Source organism: Notamacropus eugenii, chromosome 1 (assembly GCF_028372415.1).
Source record: "Notamacropus eugenii isolate mMacEug1 chromosome 1, mMacEug1.pri_v2, whole genome shotgun sequence".
Taxonomy (NCBI): Eukaryota; Metazoa; Chordata; class Mammalia; order Diprotodontia; family Macropodidae; genus Notamacropus; species Notamacropus eugenii.
Window position 1 is genome coordinate 2,214,230 of NC_092872.1, and position 24,376 is coordinate 2,238,605.

Consider the following 24,376-nt stretch of genomic DNA (forward strand, 5'->3'; position numbering starts at 1 on the left):
CCAAATATGTTTTACTCAATGGCCTTGACTTCCCAGTTCTGATAGCTTGAATTCCTCACTCAAGAGTCAGAAAGGAAATAGAACCCAGGCCTTTTTGGTCACAAAGCCAGAAACAGAAAAGTCATAGGATCAAAAAGCCATGCAATGTTAGAGCTTGGAGGGTCCTCGGGGCCCACATTTTACAGATGGAGTAATAGGCCCAGAGAGAGGAAGTCATCCCTTCCATGTCACACACGCCATAGAGAATGGAAGAGCAGGGTCCAGCCCATGACTCTCTTTTTCTACAGAGATAGAATTAGAAAGAAGGGTGGGGTAGGGAGGTTCCTGCTTCCCCTCAGTCTCAGGACTGTACCATATTCCCATGCTACATGGAGTCCCAGAGGGCTCTTTACTCTGTAAATACCAAAGATTACATCCGGGATCCTTCCTGTTTCTTTCCTTCAGGTGCCCAGAGTTCAAACTGCACCTGCTTCCCTCTGCTGCCCCCTGCTGCTGTGTAGAGGACATGTGGGGAGGGGTCTATTGACTTTTCTTCTCAATAGGGACAAGCCCATTCCCAGGCTCCCTTGTGCTATGAGGCATGGGAAGCTTCAGGTTGCCTAAAGAAGGCCCAGCCCTAATCACCCGAGCAATGTTCTCGAAGCACTTCCGGAGATGAGGCTGCACAGCAGTGGGGTCCTTCGTCTGGGACAGGATCTCCAGCAGTTCATCATCAGACAAGAAGTAGAACCTGCACAGAAGGGGCAGAGGCAGAGACAGGGATGGGCACAGAGGGTCAGCATCTTAGGTTCCTTTGGGGCCAACAGAAGATCCTAAAGTCACCATCTAGACCTCTGGTTTCTAGGACAGATTCCTGTTGGAAGCCTGTGGCCTTGAAGGGCCCAAGATGTTCTGGTGACCCTCAGGAATGAATTCAGGGAAGCAGTGGATGGACTCCAGCAAATATAGAAGTAGGAAAACCATTCAATAACTTTTGCCATTTGACCCAAAATCCTCAAATCCAAGATGTCCAAAGAATTTCTTCTGATTAGTCTAAAGATCAGTTGCTTTTTGGTGACCAGGCACCATCAGGGGAGAGAATCAGGCCTCAGAGAGGATTCCTCCTGTTTTCCTAGCCCCAGACCATGAGCTACTCTGGAACAACTGTGTCACTGTGCCCTATACTGGTGACACCACACTTATAATACCTAAGGCCACATAACCACCCCAAGGACCTTCTTTAGGTCCCTCCAACCCCAAACAGCTGATTGCCTGAGCTTTGAAAATCCATAGTGATCAACATGAATCTGCTTGTTTCCCCAAGCAGATGAAGCCAGAAGAAAAGGAAGCAGGCTCACCTGGGGAAAGAAGCTCTCTTGGTCTCCAAGTACTCGCTCAGGCCTTTCTGAACCAGGTCTAACAGTTTGTTACAGTCTCGAAGGCTGTCCAGTAGCCTTTGATCAGCACATACATTAATCACCTGGAGGTCACAAGCACAAGAAAAGCAGAAAGATAGAGGAAAGCAGAATCTGCAGCAAGAGGATGCCACTGGTCTCAATTATTGAGTAAACAAAAGAGTCCAGGCAGAAGGCAGAGGCCCACAGAAACGCTGGACAGCTGCCATCCAGGAGCAGGAGGTAAGGAACAGGGGAATTTGATAACAACTTAGGAAGTACTAAGCCCTAGGAGATCCAAAGTCCAGCCAGGAGTCCGTCAGTCTCTGCTCTTCTGGAGCTCACAAGGTTAGTGGTATCACAGAGGACCTTGCATGAATGACCTTGAAAAGTCATTTCTCCATCTTGGCTGGAGAGGTGATACTCTGTTATCCTGCATTCGGGAAAGTTGTTGTGAATGATCTCTGAGATGTCTTCTCATCCCAGGCTTCTTGGACTCTATGATCAGAAGACACCTCCTAGAAGCTTCTCTATTGCCTCCTGTCACCCCCCAATCCCCACCATGGGGTTCTACATCTCCCACAGGACCAGGTGATAATTCATCATCCCCAGTGCCCTACGAGCCAAGCCCACCTCTCTGTTCTCGTTGGCATTCTTCATGATTTTCCTCCAGAGACGCTCCATTGTCTGATAGCGCTTACTTTCCACGGGCAACTGCCTATTGATATCCTCAGAGCTGAAGATGGGCTCTAGGTACAACCAAGACCGCTGGCAGGTGAGCCACTCCTCAAGGACCTCCTAGGGAAAGGAGATAATCATCCGCTGTCAGGGCAGGAGAACCTTTAACAGCAGTGTGTGTGTGTATCATATATGCACACACACACACACACACACATGTGTGTGTGCATGTATGTGTGCATATGCACATACATGTATACATGGTGTGGGTTTTAATGACAAGACATGCTACATATATACACACATACATGTATGCGTGTGTGTGTATGTAGCATGTCTTGTCATTTAAGAATCCTCTCCCAAAGTACTGAATGGAAAACTGTGTTCATTAGCTCAGAACTTAAGGATAAAAATGACTCGTGTTTCACTCTCAGTCCCGATACTTCCAAGTTATCTTGGACAAGTCACTTTCCTTTACTGACTCTAAGTTTTCTCACCTAAAAAATGGGGATGATAATTTTAAGATGATACTGTTTTTGTTTAGCCATTTTTCAGTCATGCCTGACTCTTTGGGACCTCATTTGGGGTTTTCTTGGCAGAGCTGCTGGAGGGGTTGGCCATTTCCTTCTCCAACTCATTTTACAGAAGAGGAAACCGAGGCAAACTGGGGTAAGTGATTTGCCCAGGCTCACATGGCTAGTAAATATCTGAGGCCAGAGTTTAACTCAGGAATTTAAGTCTTCCTGACTCCAGGCCCAGTGCTCTACCCACCGTGCCAAATCACTGCCCTTTTTATTAAAATGATAGGCACATGGTATTCAGATATGGAAGAGAAAAATCCTTCCCTCTTGTTGTCATCATATGTCCCTCTGGGGCTCATTTTCAAGGAGCCAATGAAAGGATGCCTATAAAGTATCACCACTAAAGGGAGATTTCTGGGAAGATGAAGAAATGAAAAGTCACGAGACAGCCCAGTCTCTTCAATGGTCCCATGGAAAATAACAGGAGAAGTACAAAAAGGGGCAAAATCACCGAAACCTCTGGAAATAAAATTGTTCTTAGAAAAAAAACCACTCAGAGAAATAAAGTTTGGATACTCTGAAAAAATAATACAAATTACAAGGAGTGAAAATCAAAACACCAGAGAGAAAATGTACTGAAAAAAACCAAAACTAGACTTCTCTACAAACAAAACAAAGTGAATAATAAGCACATTGAAGAAATTAAAAGTTGAAATAAAATCAGCAAAAATATCACAAAGTGAATTTAAAAAAGGAACTTAAGGTATTAGCTAAGGAATCTCAAAGACATGATCATGTTGAAGAGACTTGACAGTTTAGAAACATCTCCGGAGGATATAAGCAAAAAAAACCCCAAACCCACATTTAACGAAAAGCAGAAGTTGGTAGAAACAACAGAAAAAAGTGAATGCAAATATTACACAGATTTTTTTAAGATTCATAGAAAAAGTGATGGACCTAGAGCATATTTCAAGGAGGGAAAATATAAACATTATGACATTTTCCAAAAACTATGAAGTCTAAAACAATCTTACCACTATATTTCAGGAAACCACATAAGGAGATTTACTAGAAATATTGAAAAACAAAAAATTATATAGCAAATCAACAGAATCCACAAAATGTCAACAGGATAGAGTCCCTATAATAGGAAGCAGATGAAAGACACTGTACGTCAGAAACCGCACAAGAGGAACAGAAGAGAAAAAGTGAATGATAATGAAGGAACAAAAAAATTCTAATGGAAACTGAGGCATTGACAAAAAAGTAATTATTGCAGCTTTATTCATCAAAAATTATTAAAATAGTTACTAAGCAACTTTGATTGAATTGACATTAACTGCTAAGTTTTAAATAAAACATTTGATTTTTTAAACTGGAAAAGATGAAAGTTACACATTATTTTCCTACTAAAATAAGAGATGACAGTTGCTGGGATATTTTTGCTATTCAATCATTTCAGTCATGTCTGACTCTTTGTGCTCCCATTTGGGGTTTTCTTGGCAAAGGCACTGGAATGGTTTGCCATTTCCTTCTCCAGCTCATTTTACAGATGAGCAAACTGAGGCAAACAGGGTTAAGTGACTTGCCCAGAGTCACACAGCTAGTAAGTATCTACGAATGAATTTGAACTCAGGTCTTCCCCACTCCCGTCCCAGCATTCTATTTACTGAGCCACCCAGATGCCCTACTGGAATATTACATACTTAGAATTAAGAGAGAGAAGACTTAGTCCCTACATCAGCTTCCCCAAAAAGCTAACGGAACTCATCTTTCCTTACAAAGCCTCTCCTCTTCCAGACTTTCTTATTGTTGTCAAAGGTACCACCATTTTCCCAGTCACCCAGGTTTGAAAGCAGAGGGTCATCCTCTGCTCTCCACCCTCACATCTAATAAGTGGTTATATCCTATTCATTCTGCCTCTCCTCTGACAGTGCCCCTCCCCTGGTGCAGACCCTCATTACCTTCTATTGTAGAAGAATGTGGCTTGGTCTCCAAGTCTCAAGTGTCCTTCCACTGTAGTCTAGAATCCACTCAGCTATCAAATTTATCAATCTAAAGTACAGCCATGTATGACCATGTCAGACTGTTCCACCACCGCCAGTCAATACCCAAGACACACCATCTCTGGCTCTGGGCATGTGCCTGAAATGCTCTCCCTCCTCATCTCTGCCTCCTGCCCTCCTTGGCTTCCTTCAGTCCCCATCTAACATCTCACCTTCAATGAGAACACTTTTCTGATCTCCTTTAATGTTGGTTCTTTCATTCTGTGGATTAATCCACTTTATCTTGTATAGAGTTTGTACACATTTTGTCTGTGGTCTTCCCTATTAGACTGTAAGCTGCATGAGAACAGGACTGTCTTTGACCTTTTTTTCCACCTCTAGCACTTAGGACAATGCCTGGCACAAAGTAGCTGCTTTATTGACTAAAGTGAGAAAATTAATCCTTTAAAAATGTATATGGATAAATAAAACTTTTAAAAATTATACAGGTGAAAAATAACCTTTGAAGTACAGAAGGGGACACAAAACTTAGAGCAATTGTTACTACCTTGTTCATATATAGATACATATATTTGATTTTATATAAATACATAATATACAATTTAATATATATTATTTAAAAAACTATAAAAAAAAGTCAACAGTTTTTAATACAATTCTTTTTCTTCTTGTTGTTATATTACAGTGTTTGAAGGGCCAACCTTAAAAGACTTTTCCATGTACATTCTTGTAAAATTAACAAGAACACAGAGCAATGCTATGCTAGCCAGTAAGTATTATATTCAATAGCTATTTTATTACTGTGATCAATTACTATCCAAATGTAGTCATTGTAGGGGGATTTAAAATAATAGTGGTGCTGTTTTGGTTAACAACTAAATGACACAAAACTGATACAATTAATAGTAGAAAAAGGTATAAATTATGTTTAGTGGTTTGTGATTGCTTTCCCTTTGGAAAAGAATTATTTTAGTGAAATAAGGAAGATTATATTGTTTTTTGACAAAATGGATAATTTAACAAAAAGCATGGTAAAGGACAAGCCAAATTTTAATAATTAAAGTTATTAATTTATACAATGAACCTTACAATTTCTTTTACATCTTAAAAAATTTGAATACGTAATATGTGCATTTGCTACAGTTCCTTATTTTATATAATTTGGCATTGAATTCACAAGGTTTTGATAAACATTCTTTAATTTGTCATAAAATCACACTTAAAACATAGGATATTAAATATATCTTTGATGAATAGTTCATTTTTCCAAGTCTAACCTCAGTTATAGCTGATAAGGTTTTTTAAATTAACAATTTTTATTCTAAACTTAGAGCAACTAGGTGGCACAATGGATAGAGCACTGGACCTGGGGTCAGGAAGACTCAAATTCCTGAGTTCAAATCTGACCTTACACATTTACTAGCTGTGTGACCCTGGGCAAGTCACTTAACCCTGTTTGCCTCAGTTTCCTCATCTGTAAAAATGAACTGAAGGAAGAAATGGAAAAACATTCCTGCATCTTTGCCAAGAAAACCCCAAAAGGAGTCACAGTGAGTTAGACATAACTGAAAACCAACTGAACATTCTGAACTTAACACTTCTCCCCCCAAAAAGGCATTACCATATACATAATGGGATAAAAAAAGAAGGTTGTAGATGAAATTGTAAGTTTCTTTTATAGAGAGCTTGGTTCTTTTAAAATATATAATAAACTCAACATGTATCTTTAAAGCTGTCTGAGGACATCACATCGAACAAACAGAACTTGGAAAGCAAGCAGTAAATGGATTAATTTTCCCTAAACTAAGGAAACTTAGCTTATTGAGTGGATGAAAAAACACAGCACGTATGAGAAACAAGAAGCAGACAGACTTCAGAAAAACCTGGAAAGACTTCTACGAACTGATGCTGAGTGCAGTGAGCAGAGGCAAGAGAACACTGCACAGTGACCGCCACGTTGGGTTGTGACTGCCTTTGACAGACTGAGCTTTCTCTTCTCAGCAGAGCAAGGATCTAAGACAACAACAAGGACGGAAAATGCACCCACATTCAGAGGAAGAACTATGGAATCTGAATGCAGATCGAAGCAGACGATTTGTTCTCTCTTTTTTGTTTTGTTTTGTTTTCTTTCTCGTGGTTCCTCCAATTCATACTAATTCTTCTTTACAACATGACTAATGTGAAAACATGTTTAATAAGAATGTGTATGCAGAGCCTTTATCAGATTCCATGCTGTCTTGGGGAGGAGGAAGGGGAGGGAGTCAGAGAAAATTTAAAACTCAAAAGCTCATGGAAGTGAATGTTGAAAACTAAAATTAAATCAATTAAAAACACACACACACACACACACACACACACACACAGCACAACCATAGACTGCCTGCAGGAAACAAACCTAATACTGAAAGAATGTAGATTTAAGTTGATAGGCTGAAGTAAATAAATGAAAAGGCATATTTATTAAAGTGCTTACTATGTACTAGGTAATGCGCTAAGTCCTGGGATACAAAGACAAAGTCCTCAAGGAGCTTATGTTCTAGCAGGGTGAGAGGGCATGGAGTGGTGGCTAGAGAGCAGTGCTTTGAACCTAGGCCTTTCCGAATTTGAGTCCATGAAGAGGGTCTAAAATTTGTTGTTGTTCAGTCAAGAAAGGGTTAAGTGATTTGCCTAGGGTCAAACAGCCAGTAAGTGAGGCTGGATTTGAACTCAGGGAGATGAGTCTTCCTGCCTCCAGGCCTGGCACTCTATCCACTGCACCACCTAGCTGCCTCCTTAGGCATTTACCCTGCTTTAGCTAATTCCAGAAAATCTGGAAATTATGATATCAGGTAATACAGAATTAAAGAAAGGAAGTATACCCATTCCTGCTGAAAACTCTGGAGAGCATAGGAATAAATGGAGACTTCCTTAAAATAATAACTAGTATCTATCTAAAACCATCAACAAGCATTATGTGTAAATGGGGCCAAGCTAGATGCATTTCCAATAAGATCTGGGATGAAACAAGGATGTCCATTATCCCCACTGTTTTTCAATATGGGACTAGAAATGTTAACTTTAGCAATAAGAGAAGAAAAATAAATTGAAGGAATTAAAACAGACAAAGAAGAAACTAAGTTATCACTCCTTGCAGATGATAGGATGACATACTTAAGAGAATCCTAGAGAATCAAGTAAAAAACCATTTGAAATAACAAACAACTTTGACAAAGTTTCAGGGTACAAAATAAACCCACATAAATCACCTGCATTTGTATAACTAACAAAAACATAAATCATCTGCGTTTGTATTACTAACAAAGCCCAACAGCAAGAGATAGAAAGAAAAATACCATTTAAAATTATAGTAGACACTATAAAATACTTGGGAGTCTACCTGCCAAAACAAACCCAGGGACTACATGAGTACAGTTACAAAACACTTTTCGAGCAAATAAAGTCAAATCTAAGTAATTGGAAAAACATCAGTTGCTCGTGGGTAGGCCAAGTTAATATAATAAAAATGACAATTTTACCTAAATTAATTTACTTATTCAGTGCCATACCAATCAAAATACCAGAAAATTATTTTCTAGAGCTAGAAAAAATAATGCCAAAATTCATCTGGAAGAACAAAAGGCCCAGAATATCACAAGAATTAATGAAAAGAAATGTTAGGGAAGGTGGCCTAGCCTTACCAGATCTCACGTTGGATTATAAAGCAACAATCATCAAAACCACTTGGTTACTGGCTAAGAAACAGAGGGGTAGATAAGTGCAATAGGTTAGGGATCTAAGACGCAGCAGTCAATGATTATAGCAGTCTACTGTTTGACAAACCAAGGACCCCAGCTTCTGGGGTAAGAACTCACAATTTGACAAAAACTGCTGGGAAAACTGGAAAATAGTGTGGCAGAAACTGGACATAGACCAATGCCTGACACTGTACACAAGAATAACATCCAAATGTGTACACAATCTAGGTATAATGGCTGATACTATAAACAAATTAGGTGAGCAAGGAATAATTTATTTGTCAGATTTATGGAGAAACTCAGAATGATCAAAACTCAGAAGGAAGAATTAAAATAGGCCATTAAAAACTTCCACAAAACTTATATAAACTGATACTGAGTGAAGTGAGCAGAACCGTGAGAACATTATACACAGTAACATCCACACTGTACGAGGACTGTTTTTGATAGAATTAAGCCCTTCGCAGAAATGCAAGGACCTAAAACATTTCCAAAGGACTCATGATGCAAAATTTCATCCACATCCAGAGAAAGAACTATGAGTTGGAATGCAGAATGAAACAGACTAATTTTTTCCTTTGTTATGTTTTGTTTTTCTCATGGTTTCTCCCACTTGTTTTAATTCTTCTATGCAACATGACTAATGTGAAAATATATTTAATAGGAATGCATGTGCAGAAGCCATATAAGATTGCATGCTGTCTTGGGGGAGGGAGGGGGAAATAATCTAGGAGTTATGGAAGTGATTGTAGAAAACTGAAAACAAATAAATTAATAAATTTGGGGGAAAAAAAACTTCCACATAAAAAGGCACCAGGACCAGATGGATTCATAAGTAAATGCTATTAAGCATTAAAAGAACAAATGACCGTAAACTATATAAGCTATTTTTGAAAATTGAGAGCAACTTTTCTAATTGATTTAACAAGGCAAATATAGTTCTGATTCAATACCATCAATAATGATACAAAATATTAAATAAAATGCTGAGAAAAAGAATACAATAGTATATCCAAATTATTTATTGATCAAGTAAAATTTAAAGCAAGAATGGTTTAACATTATGAATATGGTAAAACAATTCACATCACTAAAAACAATTAATATTATTTTTGTCATATATCAATAGATATAGAAAAGGACTTTTATAATATATGGCACTCATTATATTAAAAAGTTTTTTTAAGGGAACAGAAGGATTTTTATTAACATGGTAAAAAGCATTCATTTGAAAGTTAGCATTATACGTAATAGAAAAACATTAGAGGCTTTTCTAGTAATAGTGGTCAAGCCAAGCTTTCTAAATTCAGTACTACACAGTAAACTGTATACTTCAAAATGGTCAAACAGTTTTTAAAAATGCCTCATAAGAACAAGAAAAAATAACATCATAATTGCGAAGAGGGGGAAATTCTTATCTATTAAAAAATAAGAGAAATCATAGGAAATAAATCAGGAGAATTTGACAGTGAAAAGAATGGTTTTGAACTCAGGGGTTGAAGTCCTTTCTCTGACACTCTCTAGAACTGTGAACAAATCCCTGTTTTCCCTGGTCTCAGTTTCTTCATTCCTAAAAATGAGGGTCTTTAAATCTATAATCCTATGGTCCTAAGATAAAAATTAAGTATTAATTTTTGCCAGAGATTGAGAGAAGGAAGAGAGAATAGGGAATCATTTCAAGGGGTTTGGGATGAAGGCAATTGGAGAAGAGGAAGTTCATTTTGAATGGCTCAACTTTCTCAGTAAAGTAAGAAGGAGGCTTCTCTTGAGAAAGAAGAAAGAGGAAGAGGAGATGTGAGGGCGAAGGGGAGAGGCTTGAGGAAAGAAAAGGTTACAATAGTTTCTGTGGGTGATTTATGTGAGATAGGGAGGGAGTCAATTCAGGAAGAATAAAGCAAGGCCCAGTAAAAACGGGTGAACCAGAAAAATAAGCACAGAACATGACTATGTAGATAACCACCTCAAAATTTAGAAAAGTGTACCAGATGAGATGTCCCTTTTCTGGTGTGGTCGGTATGTTGATCTATTTTTGCTTGACTATACTTAATCATTACAAGGGAGGATGGGGGGAAGGAGAGGTTAGCTGGAGATGAAAAAAAAAGGCATCCATAAAACTAAAGATTCAATTTACAAATATGCAAAAGCAAGAAAGTTCAGAAATAATCAAAGGAGCTATCATGCCCAACCCCTGAAGCTGAGAAAAGTTAGGGGACTTGTCCAGAGCCACACAGCCAGCACCTCTCAGAGGTGGAAACTGAATCCAAGATTTCCTGACTTGGAGCTCTCTGGCTACTAGGCAACATTACCTTTACATGTTAATGATTACTAAGTTTATAACAACAATTTTTGAAGTGCTACAAGCTGCTAATATCATTATTATTATTTGGGAATGAAAACTGGCTCTCACTGAAGCCCATTGAAGAAGGAAAGAGGGAAGGAAGGAAAGAAGAAAACAATTCTTTTTATAGCACTTTATAAGTATTACCTCCTTCAGGTACCATTATTATCCCCATTTTACAATTAAGAAAACTAAGGCAAGCAGCAGTCAAGGTACTTGCCCAGGGTCATACAGGTTTCTAAAGTGTCTGAGGTTGAATTTGAACTCAGGTCAATCCTAGCTACAGGCCCATTCTTATCCATTGCACCGCCTAGATGATGAAAAGAAGAAGAGGAAGGAGGTGGATGGGGGGGGGGTGTTCCACTGGAAGAAGAGGTAGGGAGGGGGTTCAGCTTTACCTGTGTTAGTCTCAGCTTGGTTTCCCAGGTGTTGATTCTATGCTCAAATGGCTTCTTGTACGGTGAGAAAGACATGCTCTGGGTCATGACTATGTGGTCATCAAGCAGCTGAGAAGCCTCATCAGGGCTCTTCAGAATAAATGTCTCGGTTTCTTTGTACGGCAGCACATTAAACAAAACAGTCACCCATTCCTTCTCCATTTTATCCAGGGCCTGCAAGTGGAAAGGCATCAGCTGAGTGGAAGCTACTATGAGGACACACATCTCCTCACACATGGAGCATGTGCCTCACAGACCCCATCTCCTCTGTGTGTGACTTCAGACCCAGCTGTTCTGGTTCTAGACATAGGGCCCCAGTCCAAGCAGAAGAGGTCTTTATCAGAAGATACAGCACCATCTTGTCCAAACAATAGCCTTCACATGGGATCAGGCCCTGACAGTCTCAACTCATTTGATGAATTTTCACATCATAGTTGTTGTGGCCTCCTCCCAAACCCTCAGCTACCAAGCTGAGATACCTTTACAAGTCACCTCTTCTAAACTGCTACTCAATGCAAGACTCCCCTGCCAAGTGGCCAGCCTACCCACTGCTTGAGCAGTCTGGGGACGGCCCAGATAGCCCCTTGTTCTTGCTAGCCTGGTCACCCGTGAGCACACATGATGTTAACTGTAAGCTGGCACCAGGCCGGTCTCTGTACCTGCTCGATGGCATACTCTTTGCCGGCCACTTCCGCGACTTTGCCAATGGTCTCGATGTGATCTTGCAGATTCATTTCCAGACATCGAGCGAAGGTGAGGTTGGCTTTGGGCTTGATGCTGATATTGATGCTCTCAGAGAGCATCTCCCAGTGCCGGTTCCGCATGCCAGGGTTCCGCAGGCCCTGGATCAGTGGGATATAGGGCTTGAAATCATCGATTCGGTTCCGAATATCTACGGCCACTTCCTGGCAGGCTAAAGAAAGAGATGAGATAAGGTGAAGTCAGGAAAAGGGGCTAGGCCCTGGAGGCAATAGTCCTGTTCACCATCCTGATGCCCACTTTGCAGGGTTGCCCACTCCTCGACCTAAGTCACGAAAGAAGGCTGCTGGCCAAGGTGTGTTTTCCTAGGGAGCCACTTTGAGAGGACCCTCAGCAGGGGCTTGGGGGAGCCCTCTTAACCAGTTTCTTCTTCCCAGTGAAGGAGAATGGTCTTTCTCTGAAAGATTACCCAGCTCTTCCCTTGGTTATGGGAGGCTGGAAGGAGCTTCTCCACAGAAGGATGTGGAGGTCTCTGGAAGAATGGATTCCTGCCACAAGCAGGAAGCAGTGTCTTAGATGGCAATTCTACAACCACTAGCCCTGTGGGGGGAGGATATAAGAACAAGGTACACACCCATGGTCAGAGAACTTAGTGAAGTGTAACTGAGCAGGACAAGCAAAGTGTTGTGACAATCTTAGAGAGAGTGTTGCCTGCTTGGAGGGTCACCAGGGGGGAGGGGAGGGGTAGCTTCATGAAAGCAACATTTGAATTGGATCTTAAAGGATAAGTAGGCTTTCCAAAAAAAGGGGGAGGGAAGGATGATGAGTAGAGAAGGGCACACACAGGGGTTCAGAGGGAAAGCATGGAGTGGGTTCACAGAAAGGCAAATAGCCTGGTTTGATGTGGAGAGTGCAGAGACAGGAGGGTGACCCCAACCTATTCCCTGACCCATATGCCCAGTGGTCCACCTTTCATCTTAGAGCTTTGGTAATGGTTCTCCTCAAACCCTGTCTCCTCCAGGAGGCCTTCCTGGTTCTCCCTGCTGCCTGTGCCCTCCCCTCCAAGATGCCCTTGTTTCTCCTCTGTATCTCTTGGATGTTCCAAGCCATTGGCATGTGATCTCCCTCATTTTTACATGAGCACCTTGAGGACAAGGGTTGTTTTTACCTTTCTGTGCACCCTTACTGCTTAACACCATACTTGGCATGTAGCAGGTACTTACTTAATAAATACCTTTGGATCAATCAGTTAAAAAGTAGGAAGTACCAGGTCACGAAAGGCCTTGAATGCCAATTTCAACTTTGTTATTAGGCCACATGGGGAGCACCAAAGGTGAGAGTGAAATGGGAAGACCTGGGCATTAGGAGGAATATCATGGCAGCTGTGCAATGGCTGGATCATAGAGGGAAGAGACAGGAAACACAAGCATCAGTCAAGAGAACATTCTAATAGCCGAGGGAAGAAATGAGGGTGGATACCACAGGAAGAGAATGAAAAGGAAAACTCTAGATATGTAAAGGAACCATTAACAGGACTGCATGTGTGTGGGGGTAGTTAATGGAGAGCAACCTCTCTGACAGGGGTGAATGGGAAGGAAGCAGCACCATTAACAGACACAGTTTCCCTGGGACAAGGGCTTTAAGTATCCATAAGTCTAGAAACATGAGACCTCAGTGCTAGAAGGGACCAACCTCGCCACACAGTGTAGTCAGGGAAACCTGACTTCAAATCTAGCCTCAGATACTGACTAGTGATGTGACCCTGGGCAAGTCTTTTGATCTCTGTTTGCCTCAGTCTCCTCATCTGTAAAGTGGGATAGTAATAGCATACTCCTCCCAGGGCTGTCATGAGGATTAAATGAGGTAGTATTTGTAAACCACTTAGCACAGGGCCTGGCACGTAGCTATTAAATGTTAGCTATTATTATCATCAGCAGAGCTGAGACCCAAATTCAGCTCTCACGACTTCTCTGTTCACGATTCTCTCCAGTGATCCCACCTTCTGCCCCTGCAGCCAAGCAGACCAAGCCTGGTCCCTTTTCTCCACTACATTCCTTCAGATATCTAAAGATAAGGATTGTGTGTGTCTGAAGTCTTGAGCCCTGGGATTACCTGGGACATCTCTGAACTGCTTCACACACTTATGCATTGTCTTGAAAGCCTCAATCACGTTCTTCTCCAGCTGCTCGGCATCAATGGAAGTCAGGGGGTCATTCATCCAGCTTTCTGAACAACGTAACCAATCAGAAGCTGTGGTCCACAGGTCTAAGTAAGGCTGGAAATCCTTGATCATCTTGTAAAGCTTGTCATACTGTAAAGGAGAGAGAACAGCACATTCTCAGGGGCCCACTCCTCATCTTAACAAGTCCTAGGAGCTCATTCTAGGAAAGCCCATGAAGTCTCTGCTCAGCCCAGGCAGGGCTCTAGGAGTTCTGACCGCTTTGGCCAGGTCACCGAGAGTCGTGGACCACCATCACTTCCGGTTTTCACTCCCTGCTGTAAGGACATATACAGATTGCCCCCACTTGACCTTGCCTAGTTGTCAGCAGCCCACCACAGTAAGCCCTGGTAGCATATGGCCTATCTGGGGAAGGTGAGCAGATAACTGGAATGTATGTCCTGACCCTACAAAGGCCTACTGCCCCAGTAGGAGGAAGAAAAAATGGGAGGTTGTAATAACTGCCTTTTCCCAATCCTCATCCTTTCTTTTTTAATCTCTGCAGTCTTTGACACTGTTGATCACTCTTTTCTCCTTGATATCTCTGGGTTTTAAGGACACTGCTCTATCCTAGTTCTCCTGCCCACAGGGATGCTTGATCCTCCTCAGCCTCCTTTGGTGGAGCTCCGTCCATGCCAGGTCAGCTAACCACAAGTGTTTCCCAAGACTATTCTGGACCTTCTTCTCTTCTCCCTCTACCCAGTTTTGTTGGTGATCTCATTAGTCCCCAAGGATTCAGTTATCATCTCCATATGCAGATGATTCTGAAATCACTTGGTCCCACCCTGACCACTCCACTCTTGCAAGTCCAACTGTCTAAAGGACATCTTGAACTCTTATGTCCCGTACATATCTTAAACTCAACAAGTCCAGAACTGAACTCATTATTTTACTGCCCCCGCCAACTTCCATATTACTGTCAAGGGTACCAGCAACCTCCCAGGCACCCAAGCTCAAGACCCGGGTGTCATTCTTTACAGTCTCTTCCCTCTCTCCCACATCCAATCACTTGTCAGATCCCAAGGACTCTGCCTTTCTATTTCCCCCCCCTCCTTTGATCCTCTGACACTGCTAACACCTGGTGTAGCTCCTCATCTGGTCATAGCTGGACTACCACAGTGGCACACTGGTTCACCTCCTTGCCTCAAGTCTCTCCCCACTCCAGTCTGTTCTTTGCTCAGCTATCACACTCATCTTCCTAAAGCATAGTTCTGACCATACCCCCTACTCTTCAGCAGATTCCAGTGGCTCCTATTCCCTCCAGGATCAAAGAGAAACACCTCAGTTGAAGCCCCTCATAGCCTGGAGCCTCCCTACCTTTCCATTCTTTTTACACCTCACTCCTCTCCGTGTGGTCTATGATCCTGTCTCTTTACTCTTCCTCTTCCTAGACCCTCTATCTCCTGACTGTAAGTTTCCCTTGGCTATTCTCCCACTATCTGCAAGAAGTCCTTCCCTGGGCTTCTTAGTCTTAGTGCCTTCCCTCCAACACTTCCCATTTTGTCGGGTCTCCATCTAGCTTGTACACACTCATTCACATACTGTCTCCCCCATTAGACTGGACACTCCTTGAAAACAGGGTGTCTTTTTTCCCTTCCTTTGTATCCCCAGCACTTTGCAGAGTGCCTGGAACATAGTAGGTGCTTAGCAAACACTTGCCGACTGACTAGTTGTTTCTCACACAACAGTGTGTCCCACCTCTGTGCCTTTGCCTTGGCTATCTGCCATGCCTGGAATGAAATTCCACCCCTCAGACTCCTCTATTTCTTTCAAAGCTCTGCTCAGCCAACCCCTTCTACATGAAACCTTTTCTAATTCCCCAGTTACCTTGTACTCACTTTATATATAACCATTTATGTACATATTGTCCATCCCATAGGATGAAAGTTTCTTGAGGACAAGGACAGTTTCATTTTTGTCTTTGAAGCTCTAGCGTAGCCCATGCCACAGAGCTTGGTGCTTAACACCAGGTGCTTTACAAACACTTGTTGTGACTGACCAATTGTTTTGCTCCCATAGTCTCCCCACTACTACAAAGAGGGAAGAGAGGTACATTCCCACATCTCTTCTGGGTGGCCAAACTCAGTCATTATAATTATAAAAGCATTCAGTTTCAGTTTTGAAATTTTTATAATGTTTGCTATCCTACAGAATTAAATCTACAAATTAGGTAGTATTGTCACTGAAAATATATTGGCATACCTAGTCCTGATGAAATATCCCACTAATGAATATGGTCTTGAGGGTGCCTTGGCAGATTGGCTCCCAGATATTTTTTGCACATACCCCAAGGAGGTCAAAGATAGATTTTATATAAACTGATGAAAAATGAAGCAGAATCAGGAAAATAATACATATATAATGTCTCTGGCAATGTAAATGGAAAGAACAAAAAAAAAGGAAAAAACTGAAACTCCCCATTAATTTCTAAACCTTTCTTAGGATATGAACATAGCCCAGAAGGGAGCACAGGATGTCTCCTAAAGCAAGTCAGGAGAAAATGGCATTTTGAGCCATACCTCCATCCTTAGTCAAAGGGAATATGCATTTACTAAAGCACAGCTTGCAAGTGAAGGATAGGGAGAGAGAGAATAGGAAGGAGAGTCACGACTGTGTCCTGCGTCACCTACATTGGTGATGGGCATCCCAAAAATCCGCTCTCGATTATTATAGAGCGTGGCCAACTGCTGGCATTCCTTCAGCTGCTTCTTGACCCTCCTCACTTCATTGGCTATCTCATGGGCACGTGCAATTTCTGTATGAATGGAAAATCCAGCCACCACCAACTAAGGGGAGAAAGACACCAGTGATGAGTAGAGCTTACTGGGCCACAAAAGGTCACAGAATTTCAAAGTCACAAGGGACCATCTAGTCTAATCCATACTCAAAGATGAATTTTCACTACAACATATCCAATGAATGGGCATCCTGCCTTTGCCCAAAGACTCACTGTTCCCAGGTCAGTCCGTTCCATTTTGGGAAAATTCTGTCAGGAAGTTTTTCTTTGAATCTATCCTAGAATCCACCTCTCTTCGGGTTCCCTCCCCCCCCCCCCCCCATTCCTTCTTGCTCTACACCTGAACAAGTCAATCCCTCTTTCATATTAAAATCATTAAAGTACTTGAAGCCAGCTCTCATGTTGGTCTAAATCTTGCCTTCTTCAAGCTAAACACCACAAGTTCTTTCATGTGATCCTGACATGGCGTTCTGGTTGATCAAAGTCCTTTCTAAAATCCTTTTTGAAATCCCAGCTCCTCACACTCTCTGTCTGTGGGCCTGTCTGAACAGTGGAGCGATCTACAGAGCTGGCTGGGCCTAAGGGTCTCTGTATGCCTCTCCCAGAAACTGTAGCCCTCCACAGTTTGCTGGGGGAGCAAGAGGCAAATATCATGGAAGGAAGGGGTATGTATACAAGGTGCATAGATAACCCATCCTCCAACTGTAAGGAACCTCTTCTTTGGTCCAAAGTAATTCTAAACAAATTGGTGCCACCGGGATGGAGTCAGCAGTTCTCCCTGGGTGGCTACAGGAATGTAAGGGTCAAAGACAGGGCATGAAACACAGGGCATCTGGAGTCCCAGAGGAGCACCTGAAGACCATCCAGCTTCTCCAAAAAGTTGTTCTGATCCATGAGCTGAATCTTGTGGAACTTCTCTTCTTCCTCCCGGTGCATCTCCCGAATTAATTCAATCTGCCCAACGATCTTGTAGGGCCAGTTACTTGCTGCCCATCTGAAGTGAGAAGCAAGGCCAAATAGAACTTAAGAGTCCAGGGGCACCAAAGGAAAAGGCAAGGGAGGTGATGGAAAGAGGCTCTTTGCATCACCCTGGATTTGGATTAAAAAATGGGCCTGGGTTTAAATCCCAGCTTTGCCGCTGACGACTAATGGGACCTTGATTAAGTCCTTTAAGTTCTTTGGGTCTCCGTTTTCTCATCTAGAGTAGGATGAAGAGATGGGCCTAAAGGATTCAAGATAGTTTGGGCTCTAAATCCTATGAACATACAGGTGGAAAGGTGAGAGCAAAGGCAAGCTTTCCTCACTTACTTGTCATTGAAATCATCTGTAGTAAGATTGTAAAAGAAGTCGTCCATGACCTGGTAATCATCCATGACTTTCACTATCCTTTCCTGCCGAGACAAACAAGAACATGGATTCTACAAGATTAAAGCAAAGTCCTCACTTCTAAGAAACACTCACCCAGACTTAAAGGATGGGCAAAGAGCTGTGGACAGCAGCTCCCCAAGGAGGGTTCTGACCTTGTCCACAGCCTGGACAACCATGTCCTGAGTCAGAAATGTGGAAGGAGAAAAAGGCAGCACGTGTATAAAAATATTTATAGCAGCTCTTTTTGTGGTGGTCAAGAACTAGAAATTGAGGGGGTGCCCATCAACTGGGGAATGGCTGAACAAGTTGTGGTACATGAATGTAATGGAATACTATTGTGCTATAAGAAATGATGAACAGGAAGACTTCAGAAAAACCTGGAAAGACATACAAACTGATGCTGAGGGAAGTGAGCAAAACCAGGAGAATACTGTACATAGTAACAGCCACAGTGTGTGAGGACTGTTTCTGATAGACTTAGCCCTTCACAGCAATGAAAGTACCTAAAACAATTCCAAAGGACTCATGTTCGGAAATGCCATCCACATTCAGAGAAAGAACTATGGAATTAGAACGCAGAGCAAAGCAGACTACATTTTTGTTTTGTTTTGTTTTCTTTCTCATGGTTTCTCTCATTTGTTATTTATTCTTCTATGCAACATGACTAATGTGAAAATGTATTTAACAGCAATGTATGTAGATAGCCTACATCAGATTGCATGCCGTACTGGTGAGAGAGGGGGGAGGGAAGAGGAGAAAATTTAAAAATTATGGAAGCGAATATTGAAAATTAAAAATAAGTAAATTTAATTAAAAAAGGAAAAGGCAGGCAGGGAGTAAGGTAGCTGGAAGAGCTGTTGGCTTTACAGACTAAAAAAAAGCTGGCAGTATGGTCAGTGTTTCCCAGAACCAATGAATAAGCCTAATGCCTGAAGGATATTTTGAGGGAAGAATCAATCGTGGGGATGACATGAGAAGCAATGGTCACACAAGGGTTACTGTTACTACTTTCTAGCTATGGAAAGGGAGCTCCTCACACAGCAAGGGAGTGTCAGAGAGAGGACAAAAGCCCAAGTCCCCAGACTCTTGGGCTATGGCTCTTTCTAAATGCAGACACAAGCTTGCCATAAAGGGAACGCTACAAGCAATATTCAGACAATGTGGTAAGGCAGAAAGAACCCTGGATCTGGGAGGCTGGAGGCCTTCCATTAGCAGCTTTTAACAGGCCCCTGTCCTTCTATGGCAGCATATTTAAAATCTCTTTTTTAGTTTCTCCAGAATAAGAAGAAATAACATCTTCCAAAGCTATTTCCAGATGACTGGGTAAAACCCTCAGAAAAGTGGGTGGGTTAGGTCAGGACGAAAGGAAAATGGGATGTTCATTAAGTGAATGAATTAAAGCTGATAACCAGACACTGAACCAAGAACACTTCTTGTCTAGATAGGAATATCGCCTTTCCCCACCTGGATGGCAGCTGTCCCTGCGTGGCTCTAGGAATGTCAGGGTGGATCTCTGGATCTAAAATTCTGTCTTCTGCGATTCAAAGACTATAACATTCTGTGATTCTACAGGAGTGTTCAGGGATGGCAGAGCAGCCCAAGGCCAAACTCTTCTCATGCAATTAAGAGCTAGGTCACAAGAGGGCGCTTTGAGCAAAAGGATGGCCCTGCAGGTAACAGGCAGGCAGAGGCTCCGTCCACTGTATTTCTCCGCACCAGGTGGGATAGGACATGGGAGGTCCCACAAGACAAAGTTCTGTGTCCAGAGAAGAGAGTCCAGGGTTCAAGCCCCAGCTATGTGACCTTGGACGAGTTACTGCCTATCTGAGGTTCGGTTTCCTTGTGTCTAAAATGAAGGTAATAACCACGGACCTTCTCCACCCTACTGAGGTCTAATGGGGAAACACCATGGAAATGATGGTTAAAGGTCAGAGAAGGCTCTGGCTAGCTCATTCATTTACATCAAATATCCAGAGCAAAGAGGCAAGGCATCCCCTCCTGCATGAACATCTCCTCCCCCTTCCAGAAGACCCAGAGTCACTAATAAGGAGTGTGCCCTTTGGAGGTGGGAAGGGGGGACCCCAGGACTTCTCTTTAGTGTCCCCCGTCCTGGGGATAAGCCTGCCCCTCTGCAGCATCCCTCGGAGTCCCAGGGCACTTGTCAGCTCATTCTGTTTCTTGGGACTTAAGACATTGTTCAGGTTCCCAATCAAGTCTGAGTTTAGACTTGGGGACAGAATAACCCCAAGACAAACACGGGTCGCTCTTAGCCAGGCTTCCACTTTCAAAGGCCGCTCATAATTGTGCCCAACCCCAGGCACACAGCGCCCATGACGTCCGGCACAGCTCTGTTGGCTCAGGGTGGGGTCAGTACCTCCAGCCCGGTCAGCACCTCAGGGATGCCCTTCATCCACTCCCGGAGCTCCGCCAGCTCCTCAATGCTGTTGGGCTTCTCATAAATCTTGCGGCTAATGAACCGGAACTCTTCACAAATCTGCAGCAGGGGGAAGCCAAGTCACATGTCAGGCTCATGACTCTGCAGCGCCCGATGCTTCATGCCCAGGTCCCAGGCAGAGAGCTCTCCTCCCTCTCCTCCCTCTCCTCCCTCTTCTTTGTCCAGGGGACTTCTTCCCAGCTTGTGGCTCACAGGACTTCCCTTTTTCCCTTTTGGGCTAAAGAAGGTAGTTACTTTAATCCTACAGAACCTTTGGGCTTTGAAATTGTCCATTTCACCCTAGTCACAGACTTTGACCACCAGCCTTCCTTCTATACTCTCTGAACAACTGATTCCATCTCTGGGAATTAAGTAAATGCAAATTAATAAGGGAATCTATAAATCCCCATAAACAGTCAATTAAGAAAGTCTGTAGGGTTAGATCATCAAAACATCCAGGGAAGGATGTGGCCTTTCCTTTGGGGGGGCTTTAAACACAGTCCTCTGTAGATTCTGCCCAGACCTATAACCCAATGCTACTGGATACTACTATGTAGTAGATGAAAAATTGTTTGTTGGGGGAATGAATGAGAGAACGAGTGCCCACTGGTCTGTGCCATTTTAAGTGGAGTCCTGCCTATAGTTAGGATTCCTGATTCTGACTCAGCCACTAACTTGCTAGGGGAAATTGAGATAGCCCTTTTCCCATCTGAACCTGTTTCTTCATTTATAAAATGGGAAGGGGGATGTGGGTTGACTAGGTTGGTTTCAACATCCTGCCCAGATATGAAATACAGTGTTACATACTCTAAAAGTCCTTTCAGCTCTGATATTTTAGGATTCTATAATTCTATTTAATAAGCCTGCAACCTTAGGAAAATGGGAGGGGAACCTCAACAACATATTGGGTGGACCTCCTGTGGCAACACGGAGAACATGGAACACCACAGCACAGATATGAATGGCTTGCAATCTATATCACTGGAATGAAGAGTAAAGCAATGAGAACTTAGATCCATTAGAAAACTCAAACATAGCAAGATGACTTTTTCAAAGTCTTTTCTAGCCTTCTTGACTTCTCCAGGTTCTTATGCCCAAATTTGCCCAAACACTTGTCAGGACCCTTGGAATATCTCTAATGGCTCAGGGGCTCCTATCCCTGTTCTGGATTACTCTGCATGATAAAGGATATTAAGGACAACAGAAAGGATTGGGCTTTTGAAAACCAACATTGTGGAAAGGAGATGAAATCAAGGAGACTACACTTGAGATGGCTTTTTTTTTTGTCCAGACTTGAAATTTCATCAGAGAAGGGAGTTTTGTGCCAAGGAAACTCCCTCTACCAATCCAGATCTGCAACTGTTCTCTGATATATGGTTGCCTGAGTTGGCTTTGAGAGATTAAGTGACTTGCCCAGGGTCACTCAGCCAAGATGTGTCTGAGATGGTACTTGAACCCAGGTCATCTTTAGCACTCTAACCACTACAAGATTTGATCTCTCAGGGTGGTTGAGAAGATGTTAACATCAGACATCAGACAGAAGACAAACCTATAGAACTCTTATTTTCCTTCTGTTTTCTCTGCTGTGGAGAATAATTGTTGGATGAGAAAGGACAAATAAAAATGGCTAATGGGAAAAAGAAATCCAGGAGAAGTAGAGAGGTAAGAGAAGACTTAACTATTCTTGAGAATGAATGCTCCATTGTAACTTTGCAACCTCGAGAGAGAGGAGGGCCTCCAAAACATGGAGCAGGTTCTCCATACTCCAGGTAGCCAAAAGAATGTCAGGCATAACTGTGGAGCACTGACCAGTAATTTTTAAAAGAACTTGAAAAACAAGAGAGATACCACAGGACTAGAAAGGGACAAACATACTAATTTTTTTTAAGGGAAGAAAGTGGGCTCTATAGGCTAATGAATTTGACTCCAGTTCTAGAAGAAATACTAGAACATACATTACAAGGATAAATGAACATCTAGAGTAAAATGTTCAGAGAAAACAGAGATATTCAGCTGGAGCTCCCTCTTCTTCTCTTTCTATCTCAAAACCCCTAAAGCATGATCCCCCATTCTCTCTTCCTCAACTCCAATACCTCATGAAGAAATGACCCTTCTCTCCAGGACCAGCCATTCCACATGTATCTTTTATCCCATTCCCTCCTTCCCTTCCAGCTCCATCATCTATTCACATAACACTTTAAGGTTTGCAAAGCACTTTACAAATATCATCTCATATGAACCTCACAACAACCTTGGGGGGTAGATGCTATCATGATCCTCATCTTAAAGATGAAGAAATGAAGGCAAACAGAGTTTAAGTGATTTGCCCACAGTCCCAAAGCATTTAAAAGTCAGAGGCTGGATTTGAACTCAGGTCTTCCTACCTCTAGGTCTCGTGCTCTAATACTGTGACACCTAGCCACCTTTCTGTCTCTCTGTCTCTGTCTCTTTCATACCTCCTATTTCTCTCCATTTACTGGTTCCTTCCCTGCACTACAAACTACAGTCTTTCCTATTCTTAAAAAAACAAACAAACCAACAATAAACCTCCTCACTATATCCCTCAAGCTATTATCATATCTCTCCTTCCTTTTATAGTCAAACTTCTAGAAGAAGCTGTCTACACTCAATTGTCTTCACTTCCCCTTCTCTCATTGCTCACCTCTCTACAATTTAGCTTCTGACTTCATCACTCAAATGAAACTACTCTCTCCAAAGTGGCTGACAGTCTCTTCATGGCCAAATCTAATGGCTTGTTCTCAGTCATCCTCCTTCTTAACACCTCTGGAACACTGGAGGATACCTTCTCTTTCCCATGGGCTTCCATGGCACAGTGGTCTCTTCTAACTCCTGCTCAGTCTCTTCTCATTTGGTGACCTCATCAGCTCCTGCACATCTGACATTTCTATCCCGATGAGTCTCAGATCTATATATCCAGCCCTAATCTTTCTCCTAAGTGTAGTCATGCATCTCTAACTGCCTACTAGACATCTCAAACTAGATGTCCCATTAGCATCTCAAACTCAACATGTCCAAAATGGAACTTGTCTTCCTTTGCCTTAAAGTCTCCAAATCCAAATTTCCCATTTGGGTCAAGGATGTCTGTGCCCTTCTAGGCTCCAAGGTTCACAACCTCAGCATCATCCTTGCTTTCTTACTTTGCCTCACCCCACATGTACAATCAATTGCCAAATCTTGCCACTTCTCCCCCTCCCTCTTGTATCTGTCCTCTCCGCTCACACAACCATCACCCAATTCATCATCTCTTGCACAGACTCCTAAATCCTGTTCCTGCCTCCAAGCTCTGCTCACCCCCCTCTATCCTCCATGCCACTGCTCAGGTGATGTTCTTTAAGCCCAGGTCTGACCCCACTCAATCAACTCCAATGATCCTTCATCACCTGCAGGCAATGAAGGCAAACACCTTTGTCTGGCTTTTAAAGCCCATCATAACCTGGCCCTGGGGTCCAAATGCCACACACAGATATGAATGAGTTGCATTCAACTTTTTCCCATGATCCTTCATTTATCACACTCCATTATTCAACCACAGTGGCCTTTGTGTCATTTCTAAAACGTCATACTTCATCTCCCACATTATGCCTCTTACAGAAGCCTCTCCTAATTCCTGTTAGAACTCTCCCTCATAAAAAAATTGCCATGTATTTATTGCATATAGATTTATTTTGTATCTACCTATATATCTCTATGTTATTGCCCCCACAGGCTAAAAGTCTTTGTATTCCCCAGAACCTAGCAGAGCATCAGGCATGGGTGCCTAGCAAACATATGTTTATTGATTAATTGATTTGGGGATTGTAAAGTCAACATGA

General features: G+C 42.4%; 1 protein-coding gene across 8 annotated transcripts in view; it reads right to left on the reverse strand.

Moving 5' to 3' along the window:
* The window catches only part of DNAH1 (dynein axonemal heavy chain 1), a 151,923-nt gene that overhangs the window by 81,899 nt on the left and 45,648 nt on the right, over positions 1–24,376 (reverse strand). For 7 of the 8 annotated variants that reach the window (XR_011976233.1, XM_072650155.1, XM_072650173.1 and 4 more), the window contains exons 15-24: positions 20,484–20,603; positions 18,050–18,132; positions 17,594–17,735; positions 16,635–16,790; positions 13,899–14,097; positions 11,747–12,000; positions 11,049–11,261; positions 2,007–2,171; positions 1,338–1,459; positions 625–730 (exon numbers count right to left, since the gene is read on the reverse strand). Coding sequence is in view for 7 of the 8 variants with exons in the window: in XM_072650155.1 (XP_072506256.1) it covers positions 625–730; positions 1,338–1,459; positions 2,007–2,171; positions 11,049–11,261; positions 11,747–12,000; positions 13,899–14,097; positions 16,635–16,790; positions 17,594–17,735; positions 18,050–18,132; positions 20,484–20,603 (1,560 nt within the window). In the remaining variant the exon portion in view is untranslated. The other variant, XM_072650192.1, reaches the window with a different exon arrangement.